Source organism: Euleptes europaea, chromosome 14 (genome assembly GCF_029931775.1).
Source record: "Euleptes europaea isolate rEulEur1 chromosome 14, rEulEur1.hap1, whole genome shotgun sequence".
NCBI classification, from domain to species: Eukaryota; Metazoa; Chordata; class Lepidosauria; order Squamata; family Sphaerodactylidae; genus Euleptes; species Euleptes europaea.
The window spans coordinates 11,921,796-11,937,826 of record NC_079325.1 but is presented as its reverse complement, the minus strand read 5'-3'; the positions used below and the strand labels follow the sequence as shown (position 1 = coordinate 11,937,826).

Genomic DNA, 16,031 nt, shown 5'->3' with positions numbered 1-16,031 from the left:
TGTAATCTTAAGCGGAGTTACCCCTTCTAAGTCCACTGAAGTCTTAGGAAGGTGTCATTCTTCTTGGGATTGTTACTGTTGGTCTAGAATGGAAATACTGGGTTACAGAAACACTGTAGTTTCTTTTTAAAAAATCCATTGGGTTTCTCTTTAATTCAGGGTTTCTGGATCATGTAATACAAGTGAGGAGAAATTAGAAGTTGGTAATATGTGGAAATGATGCTCCATCACATTTAGAGGGACACAAAGCTATGACATTTAGACATTTCTTCATACAATGCATAGTTAAATTGTGGAACTCCCTGCCCCAGGATGTGGGGACAGATGCAAACTTGGAAGGCTTTAAGAGGGGAGTATACATGTTCATGGAGGTTAGGGCTATTGATGGCTACTAGTCAGTGGACCTTGATGGACTTAATGGACCTTGGTCTGATCCAGCAATTACTCTTCCAATAGTTCTTTTAACATTCTGGAGGAGAAAACCTATATAGCCCCAGTCATGGATAGGGCTATCCATGGCTACTAGTCATGATGCACACCTATTCTCTCCAGCACCAGAGGAGCATGCCTATTATACTAGGTGCTGTGGAACAGAGGCAGGATAATGCTGCTGCAGTCATCTTATTTGTGGGCTTCGTAGAGGCACCTGGTTGGCCACTTTGTGAATAGACTGCTGGACTTGATGGGCCTTGGTCTGATCCAGCATGGCTTTTCTTATGTTCTTATGTCTCTTAAAAAAAAAAAGAAATATGCAATTGTCAGGTTTCTAATAAAATCTGTAGAACTCGACTTTTCATTCTGATGTAAGACCTTGCCCTGTCTCTAGCATCTCTCTCTCTCTCTCTCTCTCCTTCTCCCTCTCCAGGCACGGCTATAACTTTGTGGTGCTCATCCCAGCTGGCGCATCCAGCATTGACATCAGGCAGCGAGGCTACAAGGGCCTAATCAGTGACGACAACTACCTGGCGGTGAAAAACGGGCACGGCAAATACCTCCTGAACGGGCATTTCATTGTCTCGCCCGTGGAGAGGGACCTGATGGTGAAGGGCAGCGTGCTGCGGTACAGCGGGACCGGGACGGCGGTGGAAAGCCTCCAAGCCTTTATGCCCATCCAGGAGCCGCTGACCGTGGAGGTGCTGTCGGTCGGAAAGATGACCCCGCCTCGGGTCCGGTATTCCTTCTACCTGCCCAAAGAAAACAAGGAGGACAAGTCCTCGTACCGCAAAGATGGGAAGCGCCCGCCGGTCCTCAACAACAGCATTCTCACCCTCTCGAACCGCCTGGATTCAGGCCGGCCGGATTACAAACGCCCCTCTTACAAGTGGGCCACCACCAGCTGGGAGGACTGTTCCGTCACCTGCGGCAACGGGCTGCAGAAGCGCATGGTGCTGTGCCGCGACGTCCTCGGCCAGCTGGCCTCCGCTTGCGATGCCACTCAGCGGCCCACCGACATCAGGATATGCGGCGACCCCTGCCCCACGTGGGAGGCGGGACCCTGGTCGCCGTGCTCCAAAACCTGTGGCAGGGGGTTCAAGAGGCGCATACTGAAATGCAAGGGACGGGGCGGTGTTCTGCTGCCCCGCGACCGCTGCAACCTCAGGAAGAAGCCCCAGGAGCTGGACTTTTGTACCCTGAGGCCGTGCTGACCGGGTGGGACCTGTTTTTGACCGAGACATTGCTGCATCGTTCTGGCGCTCGGCAACCAAGTGGCTGAAAGTTTCAACAGCCTCCTTGGGGGAGGGAGAGGGAGTCGACCGAGTTGAAAAGTGTGTGTGTGGGGGGGTTATCTGTTACATAGTGCATTTCAACAAACAAAAGGATTTAAGTGGGCCGAAAAAAGGATTTAAATGGGCCGAACCAGCGAGAAGGGGCTGAACATTGGTTTTGTCGATAACGGTTGCTCGGAGATGAAGTAGGACTAAACAACTACCTCGAAGCTGCCAAACCACCCAAACTCCATCACAGCTTAGCGGCATACGACTGTGGGCATGTAGGAGAGATTTCCAGATTGGAACTGAAACAACTTGCCGTCCAAGATGGTCCGAAGGCAGTGATGGTCATTCCTTAGAGTTATGGCTCAGTCTCTTGCAAAATACATAAAAAGGGCCATCTCCTGAGATTCCCTCCTCCCCAAATACTCTAGTGTGAGAAGAGGACCTTAAAGAATTACCTTTGCACCTGCAAGAAAAATATAAGGCTTAACAACTGGTACAATAAGGTACCTCCAAGGCCTACGGGTATGTGATGCTTCAGCCCTAACACATTTGCGGGTATCCAGAAACACTTTTTCCTTTTTTGCATTCATGCTTCTGTTCAGGGCTGCAGCCGGTCATGGCTCGCTAGTGCTGTTTCTGTAAACCTGTATGGACTGAACAGTTGTATATGTTTATGGTGCTTAAACACGTTTTCTTTTGAGTCCTCCTTGGGTGAAGCATACTCTCCCCTGGTTGTTTCTCCAATCCATTGTCTCAAAAGACTGTGCCATGTAGTGGGGGAGGGGCAGAGGTGCACTTTACCTATCCCAAACATACACAACAAAGGGGATCTAGAGAACCCAGATTTTTAAAATTTACTTTTCAGTTATTCAAAAAACCCTATGTCTTCCACGTTTGCTATTTATGTGTGTGTTCCCAGAGATCAACGTAACCCTGTGCAGAAAACATGTGAATCTGAATTTTGCCTAAACGGGAGCTCTATTATGGAGCACCAGCTTTGCATGCAGAAGACCCCTGGTTCAGCACCTCCAGTAAAAATTGGGGAAGACTCTGCCTGAGTTCCTGGAGAGCTGCCACCCTTCAGAAGAGACCTTACTGAGCTGGATGGACCAATGGTCTGACTCAGTATAAGGCAGCTTTATATGTAAAATCCTTTGGATTTTGGGAAGGGCTGTGTCTCAGAGGGAGAGCATCCGCTTAGCATGCAGAAGGTCCCAGGTTCAATCCCTGGCATCTCCACTTAAGGATCAAATAGTACGTGATGTGAAAGACCACTGCCTGAAACACTGGAGAGCCACTGTTGGTCTGAGTATACAATACTGACAATACTGTTTGGGCCAAAGGTCTGATTCAGTATAAGGCAGCTTCATGTGTTAATGTGGATACTTGCCAAGGTTGTAGCATTACCAAAAAATAATAATCTTGAGGATCAGAAAGTTATTGCCACTGTGATCCTGTTAGGTGACTTCAACAACTGTGTGTGGGGGTAGGTTAGGGGGAAGTTACAGACACTCTAAAGCCCAGCGCTCAACCAGCCGTCTTGTAAAATATATAAAATGTTCCCCTTAAGCATCAACACTAGAATTCGGTGTTAGTTTGTTTCTAACAAGGCAGTTGTTTGTTTTTCTGCCATGGGAAAAATGTCAGATGTAAATCAGACTTTGCAGAGACCAAAATATTTCCTCCATGGCAGTAGGCCTGATCACATGTTTCAGCGAACGCACGACGTACAGCCTGCGTGCACGTGCGCAGACATGTTTGTAAGAAAGAGCCAACGCGCATTCACTTTCTAAGTGAAAACGGGTACCACCGCTTTGATAAATATGGGGTTTCAATCACATGTTCAGCTGTCCATGTGTTGAATGTAACGTGAGAAGTACTCAACAAGTACAAAGAACCGCCAAGTATGCACTGTACACGAATTGTACGTGTGTCCGCTGTAACTTGTGAACAGGGCTACAAGTGTAGGAAGGATCTGGTGGAAAGCAGTAAAGGGAAATGCTTTCTGCACGGTGTTTGTGTGTGTGTGTTTACTTGTGTATCTGAAGTATCATAGAGGCTTCAAGATCTCAGATTATGTTTCATCCTATGGGTGGACCTCTTGTGACCTCTGAAGCCAAACATGAGCCTGCAGTAGATCTTGAGCTGGTGACCTGGGTCAGTCCATGTGGGGGAGGGATTCAGTTTATATGATGGTGGAAGATGGCTCTGGAGAGACAGGCCTCTGTGGAAGAATTAGATGGAGGCCGTCAGGAGAGACAGCTAGACTCTTTTGAGGTGTGCGGTGTAGGACTAAATCACTAATCTGGGCTGGCTGGAGCTCATATTCCTCGACTTCCCTGTTTGTCTTAGGCTGGCTCTTGTCCACAATATCGGAACAGTCATCAGCTGTAGGGTTGCCTACAGGCCTGGAGAAAAGGTTGAAACTTTTCATGGCACATGGGCAGCTCCTGCCCTCGGGGTCCAGCTGCGACTCAGTGGAGCAGTGAGAGCAAAAATAAAGAGAAAAGTGGCATCGCTGTGATGTCACTTCCAGATATTGCCCCCCCCCCCCCGCCTTAGCTGCAGAAGCTCGCAATGGCTGGCAACTCTGCACGGCACAGAGGCAAATAACCTCCCATTAAACCTTTGTTAAAGGGACAGGGCATTTTTATCCAGGCATAATGGCAACCCTCGTAGCAATGTTTTTTAGTCGGCAAGAAACAGACCCCTCTGGGCCATTGTACATGGCTGCTGAGCTTTGGGTCCTCTGTGCCTTTCAGTTCACCTCAGCCAACATCTTTCCATAGAGCTTGAGAAGAGTCCCCACCATCATTCTCCTTGCAGAAGGGTATGCTTTCTTTATACAGGAAGAAATATCATCAGTGGCTTGGTTTCTATGCCACGTGTAGCAAATATGGACTCTTGTTTTCAAAATGGTGCTCGTTCCATGAGTATTCAGGGGAGCCTTTGAGTAGCATTCCACTCCCTCCTTCAAGACTGTTTACAAGTTATTTTTTTAAAAAAACCTTATTATTAGGGTTGTCAACCTCCAGGTGGTGGCTGGAGATCTCCCGCTATTACAACTGTTCTCCAGCCGACAGAGATCAGTTCGCCAGGAGAAAATGGCCACTTTGGCCATTGGACTCTATGGCATTGAAGTCCATCCCTCCCCTCTCCAAACCCCGCCCTCCTCAGGCTCCACCTCCAAAATCTCCTGGTATTTCCCAACCTGGAGCTGGCAACCCTACTTATTATATATGAAAGAAATTATGTACTGGGATACGAAAAGCTGGGCCTGCTGTTTTGCTGTACATCAAAAAGCTGCCATTGAAACCAAGGGATTTGCAGTAATAGTAAAATAATGTGGAATCTTCCTTGGGATGGTGTGAGATTTCTCTGTTAGAGGTACCTTACCTCCACTGACGAAACGGTGTCTCTGGGGTTTCCTTGGAGAGAGGGCGGAGTTATTTAAATCAATTTAGGCTTAACCAGAGTGCATTGTGCGACTTTAAAGACTGGGTTATTTTTCGCAGTGCTTGGGGGTGGAGCTGTGGCTTGGTGACAGGGGCATGCTTTGCATGCAGAAGTTTCCAGGTTCAATCTCTGGAATCTCCCGTTAAAAAGATCAAAGCGGCAGATATTGAGAAAGACCTTTGTCTGCATGAGATCCCAGAGAACTGCTGCCAATCAGAGGAGCCAATACTGAGCTAGATGGAGTGGAGACATTATAGGCTGACATTGTGTGTTCAAGCTTTTACAACTCAGGTCCCTTTTCTTCAGATGCAGGAAGTACTTGACACCTTCAGCTGGCGGCAATATATACATGAGTATAAATAGGGGGGAGGAGTTATAAAATGAGGCCAGAAGGCCCCCAGCATTCAAAACGCTTCCTAATAATTCCTTCTTCTGCATTTTGAAGGACTTTGGTTCATAGGGTCGCCATGAGTCAGAAACAACTTGACGGCACTTAACACACACACACACACACACACACACACACACACACACACACACACAATAATTCCTTGCCCCTTATTCAGTATATATTTCTGTCAACAGGATGGCACTGTGTGGGAGAGAAAGTGGACTCTGGATCTCCACAGCTTCTGTCACCATACATTTATGAGCCTCTGAGATGCCAGGAGACTCTTGGTTGTTTTAGCTGCAGCTGGGGTTGCCAACTCTGGGCTGGGGAAATTCCTTGAGATTTGTGGGTAAAGCCTGGGGAGGATGGGGTTTGGGAGGGACCTCAGCAGGGAGGGGCTGTAGCTCAGTTTGTAGAGCATCTGCTTGGCATGCAGAAGGTCCCCGGCATCTCCAGTTAAAGGGGCTGGGCAAGTAGGTGATGTGAAAGACCTCTGTCTGAGGCCCTGGAGAGCCGCTGCCGGTTTGAGTAGACAATACAGACTTTGATGGACCAAGGGTCTGATTCAGTAGAAGGCAGCTTCATGTCTTCATAACGCCATACAGTCCACCCTCCAAAGCAGCCATCGTCCAGGAGAACTGATCTCTGTTTTCTGGAAATCAGTTGTAATTCTGGGAGTTCTCCAGGCCCCGCCTGGAACTTGGCAACCCTAACTGCCATTGACATCCATGCTTGAATAGTGAGAACTTAGGCAGAGTTATGCCCTTCAAAGTCCATTGGCATAACTCTGTTTAGGAGCGCTCTGTAAGACTTTGGGTTAAATATCCCTTCAAACACAACTGCAGTTGCTTTCCTAACACTTTGCTGGTTGTCTGTAGGTTCTTCTCCTTGTGTTCCTGCATAATCGTGCAAAACATCACCTCCACCGAATCCTTACTCAATGTGTGTGTGTGTGTGTGTGTTAAGTGTTGTCAAGTCGCTTCCAACTCATGGCGGCCCTATGAATGAAAGTCCTCCAAAATGTCCTGTCTTTGACAGCCTTGCTCAGATCTTGCAAATTGAAGGCTGTGGCTTCCTTTATTGAGTCAATGGCTTACTCAATGGCTGCTGATTAATTTTCCTGTTTCTAGAACAAGGACTTCCATTCTGCTGTCCTTTAGTCAGAAGTAGGATGACACACGTCATTTTTCAGTTTCCCTGTCATCCCACCCCTGAAAGACATAGGAATGATTTTGGTTTGACAGTGAGAGCCTCAGATCTTTGGGGTTGCGGTTTCCAATCCAAGGCTTACGAATCAAAGCTGCCTTTCTTAGGATCCAGAGAAATGTATCCAAGAGATCCCACTGGGCAACCAAGGAACTGTCCTTAGAGGTATTCACAGTCCGTAGTAGATACCTCAGCGCCTGTCTACACTACAAGCTTAAACTGGATTTCTGTCAGTTCAGCCAGGCTTGTCTGGTCACCATTGTGAATCAGAATCTCTTTAGTGTGGAAAAGCTTGACCAAAGTTGGTTCTTTTGGGGCCATGAAAGAGTAACTTAGATATATGTGCTAAGAGTGGTAAGTGCAAAGCTGCGGGAATGTTTCATTAGAGACCTAAAAAAAAAAGTTCCCAGAGTTCCCTGGGGCAAGGGAATGACTATTAAGCCTGTTCAAGTCTGTTGGGTAGATACCCTGTAGTGTCCGTGGATTGTATAGATTTTAAGTTTACTTATTTCCTCACTGCCTCCTGGGGAAAAAGTGCATTAATTGGTGGGTTTTCAGTCTCTGTTTACTCTGGAATACCAGTAATGTATTGATTAGCTTCTGATTTTCCGGGAGGGTATCCTTCACACATTAGGATACAAGTGTTGGTTCCCAGAAACCATACAGCAGTGACTTCCTTGCCTATTATGGTGTATTTGGGGAGGGAGGGGGCTTTTAACACCTTTGAATATGGTTCTTTTGCCAGGTGTACGGCAAAAGGATAGACATGCCTATTGTACTGGCTGCTTTGTGTATACCGTGTATACTGTATGTTGGTCTCTGCTGTTTGTGTGTCAATAGCAAACCTGAAATAAATTTGTTAAGTATTTAAAATCCCCACAGTTTCTTGGGGCATCTTTTTACGGTTATTGGGAACGTAGCTTATGTCTCTGTGGAGGGCAGTGGATGCCTTCCTAACCAGGAGTTCAGAAATTTCCTGGATGCACCAAGTTTCACAAACTGCCGACATCCCTCTTTTCCCCTGATAAACTTTTTCGTTGATTGCTACTACCACCCACTCAATTGGTAGATTATAAGTGGCCTGAATGGCTCAGGCTAGCCCAATCTCATCAGATCTCAGAGCTAAGCAAGGTCCATCCTGGATAGTATTTGTAGGGTTGCCAACCTGCAGGTACTAGCTGGAGATCTCCTGCTATTACAACTGATCTCCAGCCAATAGAGATCAGTTCACCTGGAGAAAATGGCTGCTTTGGCCATTGGGCTCTATGGTATTGAAGTCCCTCTCCTCCCCAAACTCCGCCCTCCTCAGGCTCTGCCCAAAAAACCTCCCACCGGTAGCAAAGAGGGACCTGGCAACCCTAAGTATTTGGATGGGAGACCACCCAGGAAGTCCAGGGTTGCCATGCAGAGGCAGGCAATGGCCAACCACCTCTGTTCATAGAATCATAGAGTTGGAAGGGACCACCAGGGTCATCTAGTCCAACCCCCTGCAGAATGCAGGAAACTCACAACTACCTCCCCCACACACACCCAGTGACCCCTACTCCATGCCTAGAAGATGGCCAAGATGCCCTCCCTCTCATGAACTGCCCAAGGTCATAGAATCAGCATTGCTGACAGATGGCCATCTAGCCTCTGCTTAAAAACCTCCAGGGAAGGAGCACTTACCACCTCTCTTGCCTTGAAAATCCTATGGGTTGGCTGTGACTTGACGGCACTTTACACACACACAACTGGGGTGAGGAGTGGGACTCCAGGCCTCTGTCTTGTGTTGGCTCTGCTTCCTTACTGCATTCATCACCTCGCTCGGCCAAGCTGTGGTGGGAACAAGCAGATGGCCTTTTTCAGATGCCTTTTGGGGACTGGCTTGGGAAATTCCTGCAGTTTGGGGGGCAGTGCCTGGGGAAGGCGGAGTTTGGGAAGGGGAGGGAGCTCAGCAGGGATGTGATGTCATACAGTCTGCCCTTCGAAGCTGCCATTTCCTCCAGGGCAACTAGTCTGGAGATCAGAAGTCATTTTGGGAGAACTCCAGGCTCTACCTGGAGTTATTATTAACAGCGTTCTTTGTTTCTTTAGGGAATGTATTGCTCACGTTTCTGCTACCAAACTAATAATCCAGGCAGTTTGCAACAATATATTTTTTTAAAGCGAATACTTCAAGCAATAAAAAGAGTGAATAAAAGCATCTAATTGGCAACAGATAAATGTCACACTAAAACAGCAGCAGCTAATATAAATAACAGCAATAAAATCAGTGACAATTAAAATTGCAGTTCTCAACAGGAGAACCATTAAAACAGGTCCACCAAGTAAAAGTATCAAATACCCTCTGGAAAAATGATTATTTAACCAGCTTTCAAAAGGCAGAGTAAGAGTATAATGAGGCGAGCTTCCTGGAACAAGGAATTCGACAATCTGGGGACGACCACTGAAGAAATTTTGTCCTACGCAGCCACCAACTGCAGTCCCATCTCTCTGCGATACAAATATCTGTAGCTGATCTCAGATCATGGGCAGCCTCCAATCTGAGGGGTATTACTGAATCTCATGAACATACTGCTTCGATTTGAAAGTTCATGTTTCCTGTACAACTTCTCCCCACTCAGGATGAAACAGGAATCATATTTTTTCCCCAGCGATATTAATAACATCGATAGAAATATGGCCCATAAATCCATGCCTGTTTTGCATCAACTGTGTAAAAATGGTGGAAAAATTGGTATGTCAAAGCGATATTAAGAGGGCATAAAAGTAACCAACATGAAAGGGAGAAGTTATCAAAAGAAAATAGGCAGGGTGAGCAGGATATTCTTGATCATGCACAAAAATGAAAATGAATTTTAAAAAATACATATTTATGCATCCTTCATCTCAGCATTGGATTGTTAGGATGCTTTTGGGGGCCAGTTCCAAGCTCATCACCACATTAGTCTATCTCAGCAAAAAGCAATACCCACAATTAGGCTTGTCAGCTATGGGTTGGGAAATAACTGGAGGTTTTTGGGGTGGAGCTTGAGGAGGATGGGGTTTGGAGAGGGGAGGGACTTCTATGCCATAGAGTCCAATTGCCAACACGGCTATTTTCTCCAGGGGAATTGATCTCTCTCGGCTGTAGATCTGTTGTAATAGCAGGAGATCACCAGCCACCACCTGGAGGTTGGGAACCCTAACAATGCTGTCTTAAACACATTACATCTAAGTCTACTGGTGTAACTCTTAGGGTTGCCACAGATGAAACTGGGTGTGCACTTTACAGTCTAAGACTAATAGACACACATGTTGGGCTTCAGGAGGCATCCGACAGCATGCAGTAAATGTGAAATTGACATGCATTAGGAGCCGATAATCTTTGAATCAGCTGACGAAGTGTAGCAAAACGTGCTACAGCTGGCTACACGTTCTCTTTGTGTTGTATTGTTTTGCCTTGGGGCTCTCCCCTGGACCTTTCTGCACCCTAGGAGGAACTGGACCTTCCGGCACCATTTGGAACCTTCGTGGTCAAGAACGGGTTGCAGACGTAGTTGTCTGTCTACGACTTGGACTTTCTCGCGTCGTTGCTGAATTGCAATTCTTTTCCCTTGTATGTTTTGTATTGTTAGGTAGTAAAACCTTCAGATATTAGCTGGAGATCTCCCACTATTACAACTGATCTCCAGCCGATAGAGATCAGTTCACCTGGACAAAATGGCAGCTTTGAAATTGGCTCTATGGCATTGAAGTCCCTCCCCAAACCCCACCCTCTTTAGGCTACGCCCCAAAAACCTCCCGCCAGTGGCGAAGAGGGATCTGGCAACCCTAGTAACTCTGCTTAAGATTGCACTGACGGTCCTGGAATGTATTGAAGGTTAACAAATTTACGATGATACTAGCATTCCTGGGTTGTAGCCTACTTTGGCACAGGCATGGGGACACAGTGGTTATCCTAGAGCCACTGTGGTGTCATGGTTAGATTAGGATCCAGGAGACCCATGTTTGAATCCCCACTCTGCCACAGAAGCTTGATTAGCTGACCTTGGGCCAATCACACATTCTCAACCTAACCTATCTCACAGGGTTGGCGTGAAGATAAAATGGAGGAGAGAAGGACAATGTATGATACTTAGGGCTTTCACTGAGGAGAAAGGCAGGGCATAAATAAAGTAAATGATAAAAATATTACAATATTAAGCGGTGAATAACTTTGGGGTCTGGGAAGAGAAACAGATGTCTCCTTCAACAGTTGTATAGAAGCGGAAACTCCGGCAGGTGCAGCTTTGCAAAGCAGGTGAGGAAAGATGCACCTCCCAGTATTCCCTGTACAGCAAATAAAAGGACAAAAGCCCTGCCCTTCGTGTTATCTAGTTGCCCCATATACAACCAACAGATCTGTGAGTGATTTAAACCTGGCTTTAAAAGCTTGGGACTGACAGGTATAAGAACATAACATAAGAACATAAGAAAAGCCCTGGTGGATCAGACCAAGGCCCATCAATTCCAGCAGTCTGTTTGCACAGTGGCCAATTAGTTGCCTCTAGGAATCCCACAAACAAGATGACTGCAGATGCATTATCCTGCCTGTGTTCCACAGCACGTAATATAATTAGGGTTGCCAGGTCCCTCTTCTCAACCAGGGGGATATTTTGGGGGCAGAGCCTGAAGAGGGCGGGGTTTGGGGAGGGGAGGAACTTCAATGCCATAGAGTTCAATTGCCAGAGCTGCCATTTTCTCCAGGTGATCTGATCTCTATCAGCTGGAGATCAGTTGAATTAGCAGGAGATCGCCTGTACTACCTGGCAGTTGGCAACCCTAAATATAATAGGCATGCTCCTCTGATCCTGGAGAGAATAGGGATGCATCATGACTAGTATCCATTTTTACTAGTAGCCATGAATAGCCCTCTCTTCCATGAACATGTCCACTCCCCTCTTAAAGCCTTCCAAATTGGCATCCATCACCACATCCTGGGGCAGGGAGTTCCACAATTTAACTATGTGTTGTGTGAAGAAATACTTCCTTTTAGCTGTTTTGAATCTCTCACCCTCCAGCTTCAGCAGATGATCCCGCGTTCTGGAATTATGGGAGAGGGAGAAAAGCTTCTCCCTGTCCACTCTCTCCATACCATGCATAATTTTATATCTACCTCTTCTAAATTCTTCTCTGAGATTGTTGCATGCCCTTTGTCCCACTAAAGCAAAGGATCCACTTCAGCCCATGGTTTTTTTTTTTTTTTTTACTGTAACCTAGGGTTGCCAGCTCCAGGTTGGGAAATTCCTGGACATTTGGAGGGTGGAGTTTTGGGCCATCTGTATGTTGGCAAAGCTACCTGCACCTCATTCTAGAAGGCAGTTACACAAATCCTTCCTATGCAGTCCACAACACCCAGTTGGGAATGGGGGAAAGAACTTGCATGATTCCACCTACGTGGAAGCGTTCCTTTACACACTTAGCTGTGTGGGATGAACCATGGCTGAGAAGTGCAAATGAATGTCTGCTGCCTTATAGCAAACATTGGTCCATCTGTCTCAGTACTGTCTACTCTGACTAGCTGCAGCTTCCCTGGGTCTCAGAGACAGAAAGGGATTTCCTGCCACCTGTTACCTAAAATCCTTTTGGTAGAGAGTGGCCAAGGATTGAACCTGGGGCCTTGTCTATGCCACATCTGTCTATTGCCACTAAGTAGGGTTGCCAGGTCCCTCTTTAGCACTGGCGGGAGGTTTTTGGGATGGCGCCTGAGGAGGGCAGGGTTTGGGAAGGGGAGGGACTCCAATGCCATAGAGTCTAATTGCCAAAGCGGCCATTTTCTCCAGGTGAACTGATTTCTATTGGCTGGCGATCAGTTGTAATAGCAGAAGATCTCCATCTAGTACCTGGAGGCTGGCAATCCTACCACTAAGCGATGGTTCCATATTGCTGCTGTGATGTCTAAAAAGCACCATTAAGTCTAGACATATAATAGTGCTGAGTGCAGTGAAATAAAATTTGGCCCTTTGCCTTGCAAATTTCACACACACTGGGCACTTTCACACTCGTTGAATAGTGCACTTTCAATCCACTTTCAATGCACTTTGAAGCTGGTCTTTACTGTGGGAAACAGCAAAATCCACTTCCAAACTATTGTTAAAATGCATTGAAAGTTAAAGTAAAGGTGTGAAAGCGCCCCCAGTGTTTTGCCACCTCTTTCCCAGCCCAACCAGGATAACTGAGCCCTATCGTTGCAAGCAATACCAGCACCAGTCTTGAGATAAGACGCTATTTCCATCCTCTTTGAGATGTTCTTGGCAATGCCATTCTAGGACACTATGTCTCTCCTCCTTCCATAATGGCATGTTTTTCCCCCTCCCAAACAAATGAATTATGTTACATCTGGATCGTCATTTTTGTAATTGCTTTGGCAAATTTCAAGCTTGTCTCAATTTGAGGGGAAAGAAGAGACATTCTATTGCGTAAAGGGTCGAAAGAAACATTGTAAAAATGTCACTACCAAAGTGCTCTCCAAACAAATCCACAGAAAGTGATTGATGGTTTCTTCTTTCCACAGAAAAAGGATCTCGTTTGTGTTCCTTTTTTACTATGACAAACAACTTTATTAAGAACATGTGGCCATTGAGACTAGCAAGGAAAGGGGCCATGACACAGCATTAATAGGGAACAAGCATTTCATGCAGAAGGTCTCGAGTTCAATCTCTGCCTTCACAAGTTAAAAGAATCTCAGAGAGCCTGTATTGGGAGAAACCTCAGCCTGAGAGCCGCTGTGAGTCAGAGTACTCAATAACAGGTGCCAGGGTGGCTCAGGGATCTGATGCAGTGTAAGGGCTCAAACTGATGAAACAAATATCAGACCTCTCAGTCTGTTCATAAATGTAGCTTGTTCAGCCTCAATTTGCCTTAGGACCATGCAAGGGAGAGGGAAGGATTTAACTGTTCGTCTGCCACTTAGTTTTGCTGTTCAAAGCTGAGCTCCTGGGTTGTTGTTAGTGTTCTAATGTGGTGACTACACCACTGTATTGTTACCTAGCACTGTAAGTATGCTCCAGAATAAGTAGTTTCTACAGCAATTAGTATATCATGTTTAAAAGCTCCTACTTTGTTTCAACTCTGAGATTTCTATTTGTTTTCAGATTTTCATAGTCCAAATCCTATTGGATGTCCGATCTTGCTGATTGGACTTGATTTACAGTATATAATCTGCCTTGAGTCTCAGTAAAAAAAAGATGGACTATAAGTAGCCAACTAATAATGATAACAAGAAGAAGAGTCGGTTTTTACACCCCGATTACCTTTTTAAAAGGACACTCAAACCAGTTAACAATTGCCTTCCCTTCCTCTCCCCACAACAGACACCTTGTGAAGTAGGTGGGGCTGAGAGTGTTTGGAGAGAACTGTGAGGAGGAGTGGGGCAACCAACCTGGTTCATCAGATTAGAGTCCGGCACTCATGTGGAGGAGCGGGGAATCAAACCCGGTTCCCCAGATTAGAGTCCATCGCTCTTAACCACTAAACCATGCTGGCTCTCTACAACAACAAGAATAATTTATTTAGGTGTCAAAATAATATAAAATGAATAAAGATTGTGATATACATATGTAAGTGCCATCAAGTCACAACCAACCAATCAGCAAGGGGCTTTCAAGGCAAGTGAGAAGCAGAGGTGGTTTGCTATTGCTTTGCACAATCTTCCTTGGTGGCCTCCTGGCTTTGTGATATAGAGATGGCATATATCGCCACAGTTGTCAAGAAAGGCACCTCTTTCTAAAGATGAGGTGGAGATGTATTTAAGAGGAAAGGACTTTTGTTCTGGGAGTTCTTTGAATGGAATAATGGCTGGTTCTAAAAACCATTCATGGTTATTACTTTTGTCCTGGCTATAGCATCCTACTGACTAAAGTATTGGAATTGTTAAATTTTATAGGGAAATTTGAGGCAGAAGTATGATGGAATAGTAGTTGTATTATCAGTCAAATACCTGCTTATTTGCTTGGTTCTGGGGCCTGATTAATAGGCTTGTCAACCTCCAGGTGGTGGCTGTAGCTCTCCTAGGGTTACAACTGATCTCCAGGTGACAGAGATCAGTTCCCCTGGAGAAAATGCTGCACTGGAAGGTAGATAGTATGGCATTATACCTCACTGAAGTCCTCTCCTCCTCAAAGCCACCCCCCTCAGGCTCCACCTCCAAAATCTCCAGGTTTTCCCCAAACCAGAGCTGCTAACCTCTTGGTTAATCACCACACAAAATCTGCTATAGCACGTGGTCCCAAACAAGCTTTGAAACTATCAAGGCCTGGATAGGAGGGCAGACCGAAGACATTTTCTGTGCCGAGTTCCTTTCAGATTCCTGTTTCAAATCACAGGGGCTCTCAGGAGATGAGACGTCGGCATGCTTTTGTTCACAGATCTTTCCTGGGCCTTGTGAACAGGTTTTGTTTTTGCAACTCAACATGATTTCTTCCCATGCATTCCTCTTCTGCTGTGGGAAAAACATGGCATTGAAATTCACCCTCAAGGAAGCTTAGTACAGTATCACCAGAGGCTTGCTGTCAAAGATTTGGCTGCTGATTTCAAATGGATATCCGATTCCTCACCTCTTCAACCCTTAGCCCTGTCCAGTTTTCCTGTCTGCCTGTTCCTGGTTTCTGGACTCCTCATAGCCTTCTGCTTTTCTACTTATTTCTCTTCCAGATTCTAACCCCTGTTTCCTAAACCTCCTGCTTTCCTATCCTTCTGCCTTCTCCAGGTAGGGTTGCCAGCCTCCAGGTGGGGGCTGGAGATCTCCTGCTATTACAACTGAGCCCCAGGCTACAGAGATCAGTTCCACTGGAGAAAATGGCTGCTTTGGCAATTGGACTCTATGGTATTGAAGTCCCTCCCCTCTCCAAACCCCACCCTGTTTAGGCTCCACCCCCAGAATTTCTAGGTATTTCCCAGCCTGGAGTTGGCAACCCTATCTCCAGGACATTCTTGCTTCTTTGATCCTAACTTTCCTAGGCCTTCCATGTCTTTCTTGCCTCCTTCCCTTCCAATGCAGCCCAGCCCCAACTTGCCCCTTGAAATGCTCTTTGGATCCATTGGAGCCAAACCACAACTTCTCAGCATGACTTCCTAAGGCCACATGATGTGCCACCCATCCAGAGTAGCAGCCCTAATAGCCCAGAGTAGCCCAATTTTGTGACAGCTTGTAAGCTAGGCAAAGCCAGTACTTGGCTGGGAGACCACCAAGGAAGTCCAGGGTTGCTACGCTGATGCAAGCAATCTCTTGCTTTGAAAGCTCCACGAGATGGAACTTCATG

General features: G+C 46.2%; 1 protein-coding gene across 1 annotated transcript in view; it reads left to right on the top strand.

The window, feature by feature from the left end:
* Positions 1 to 1,646, top strand: part of ADAMTS15 (ADAM metallopeptidase with thrombospondin type 1 motif 15) — a 48,876-nt gene extending 47,230 nt beyond the window's left edge. Inside the window, exon 8 of the mRNA XM_056860393.1 lies at positions 866 to 1,646. Within this exon, the coding sequence (XP_056716371.1) occupies positions 866 to 1,646 (781 nt within the window). The remainder of the gene's footprint in view (positions 1 to 865) is intronic.
* The last annotated feature ends 14,385 nt before the right edge of the window (positions 1,647 to 16,031 follow it).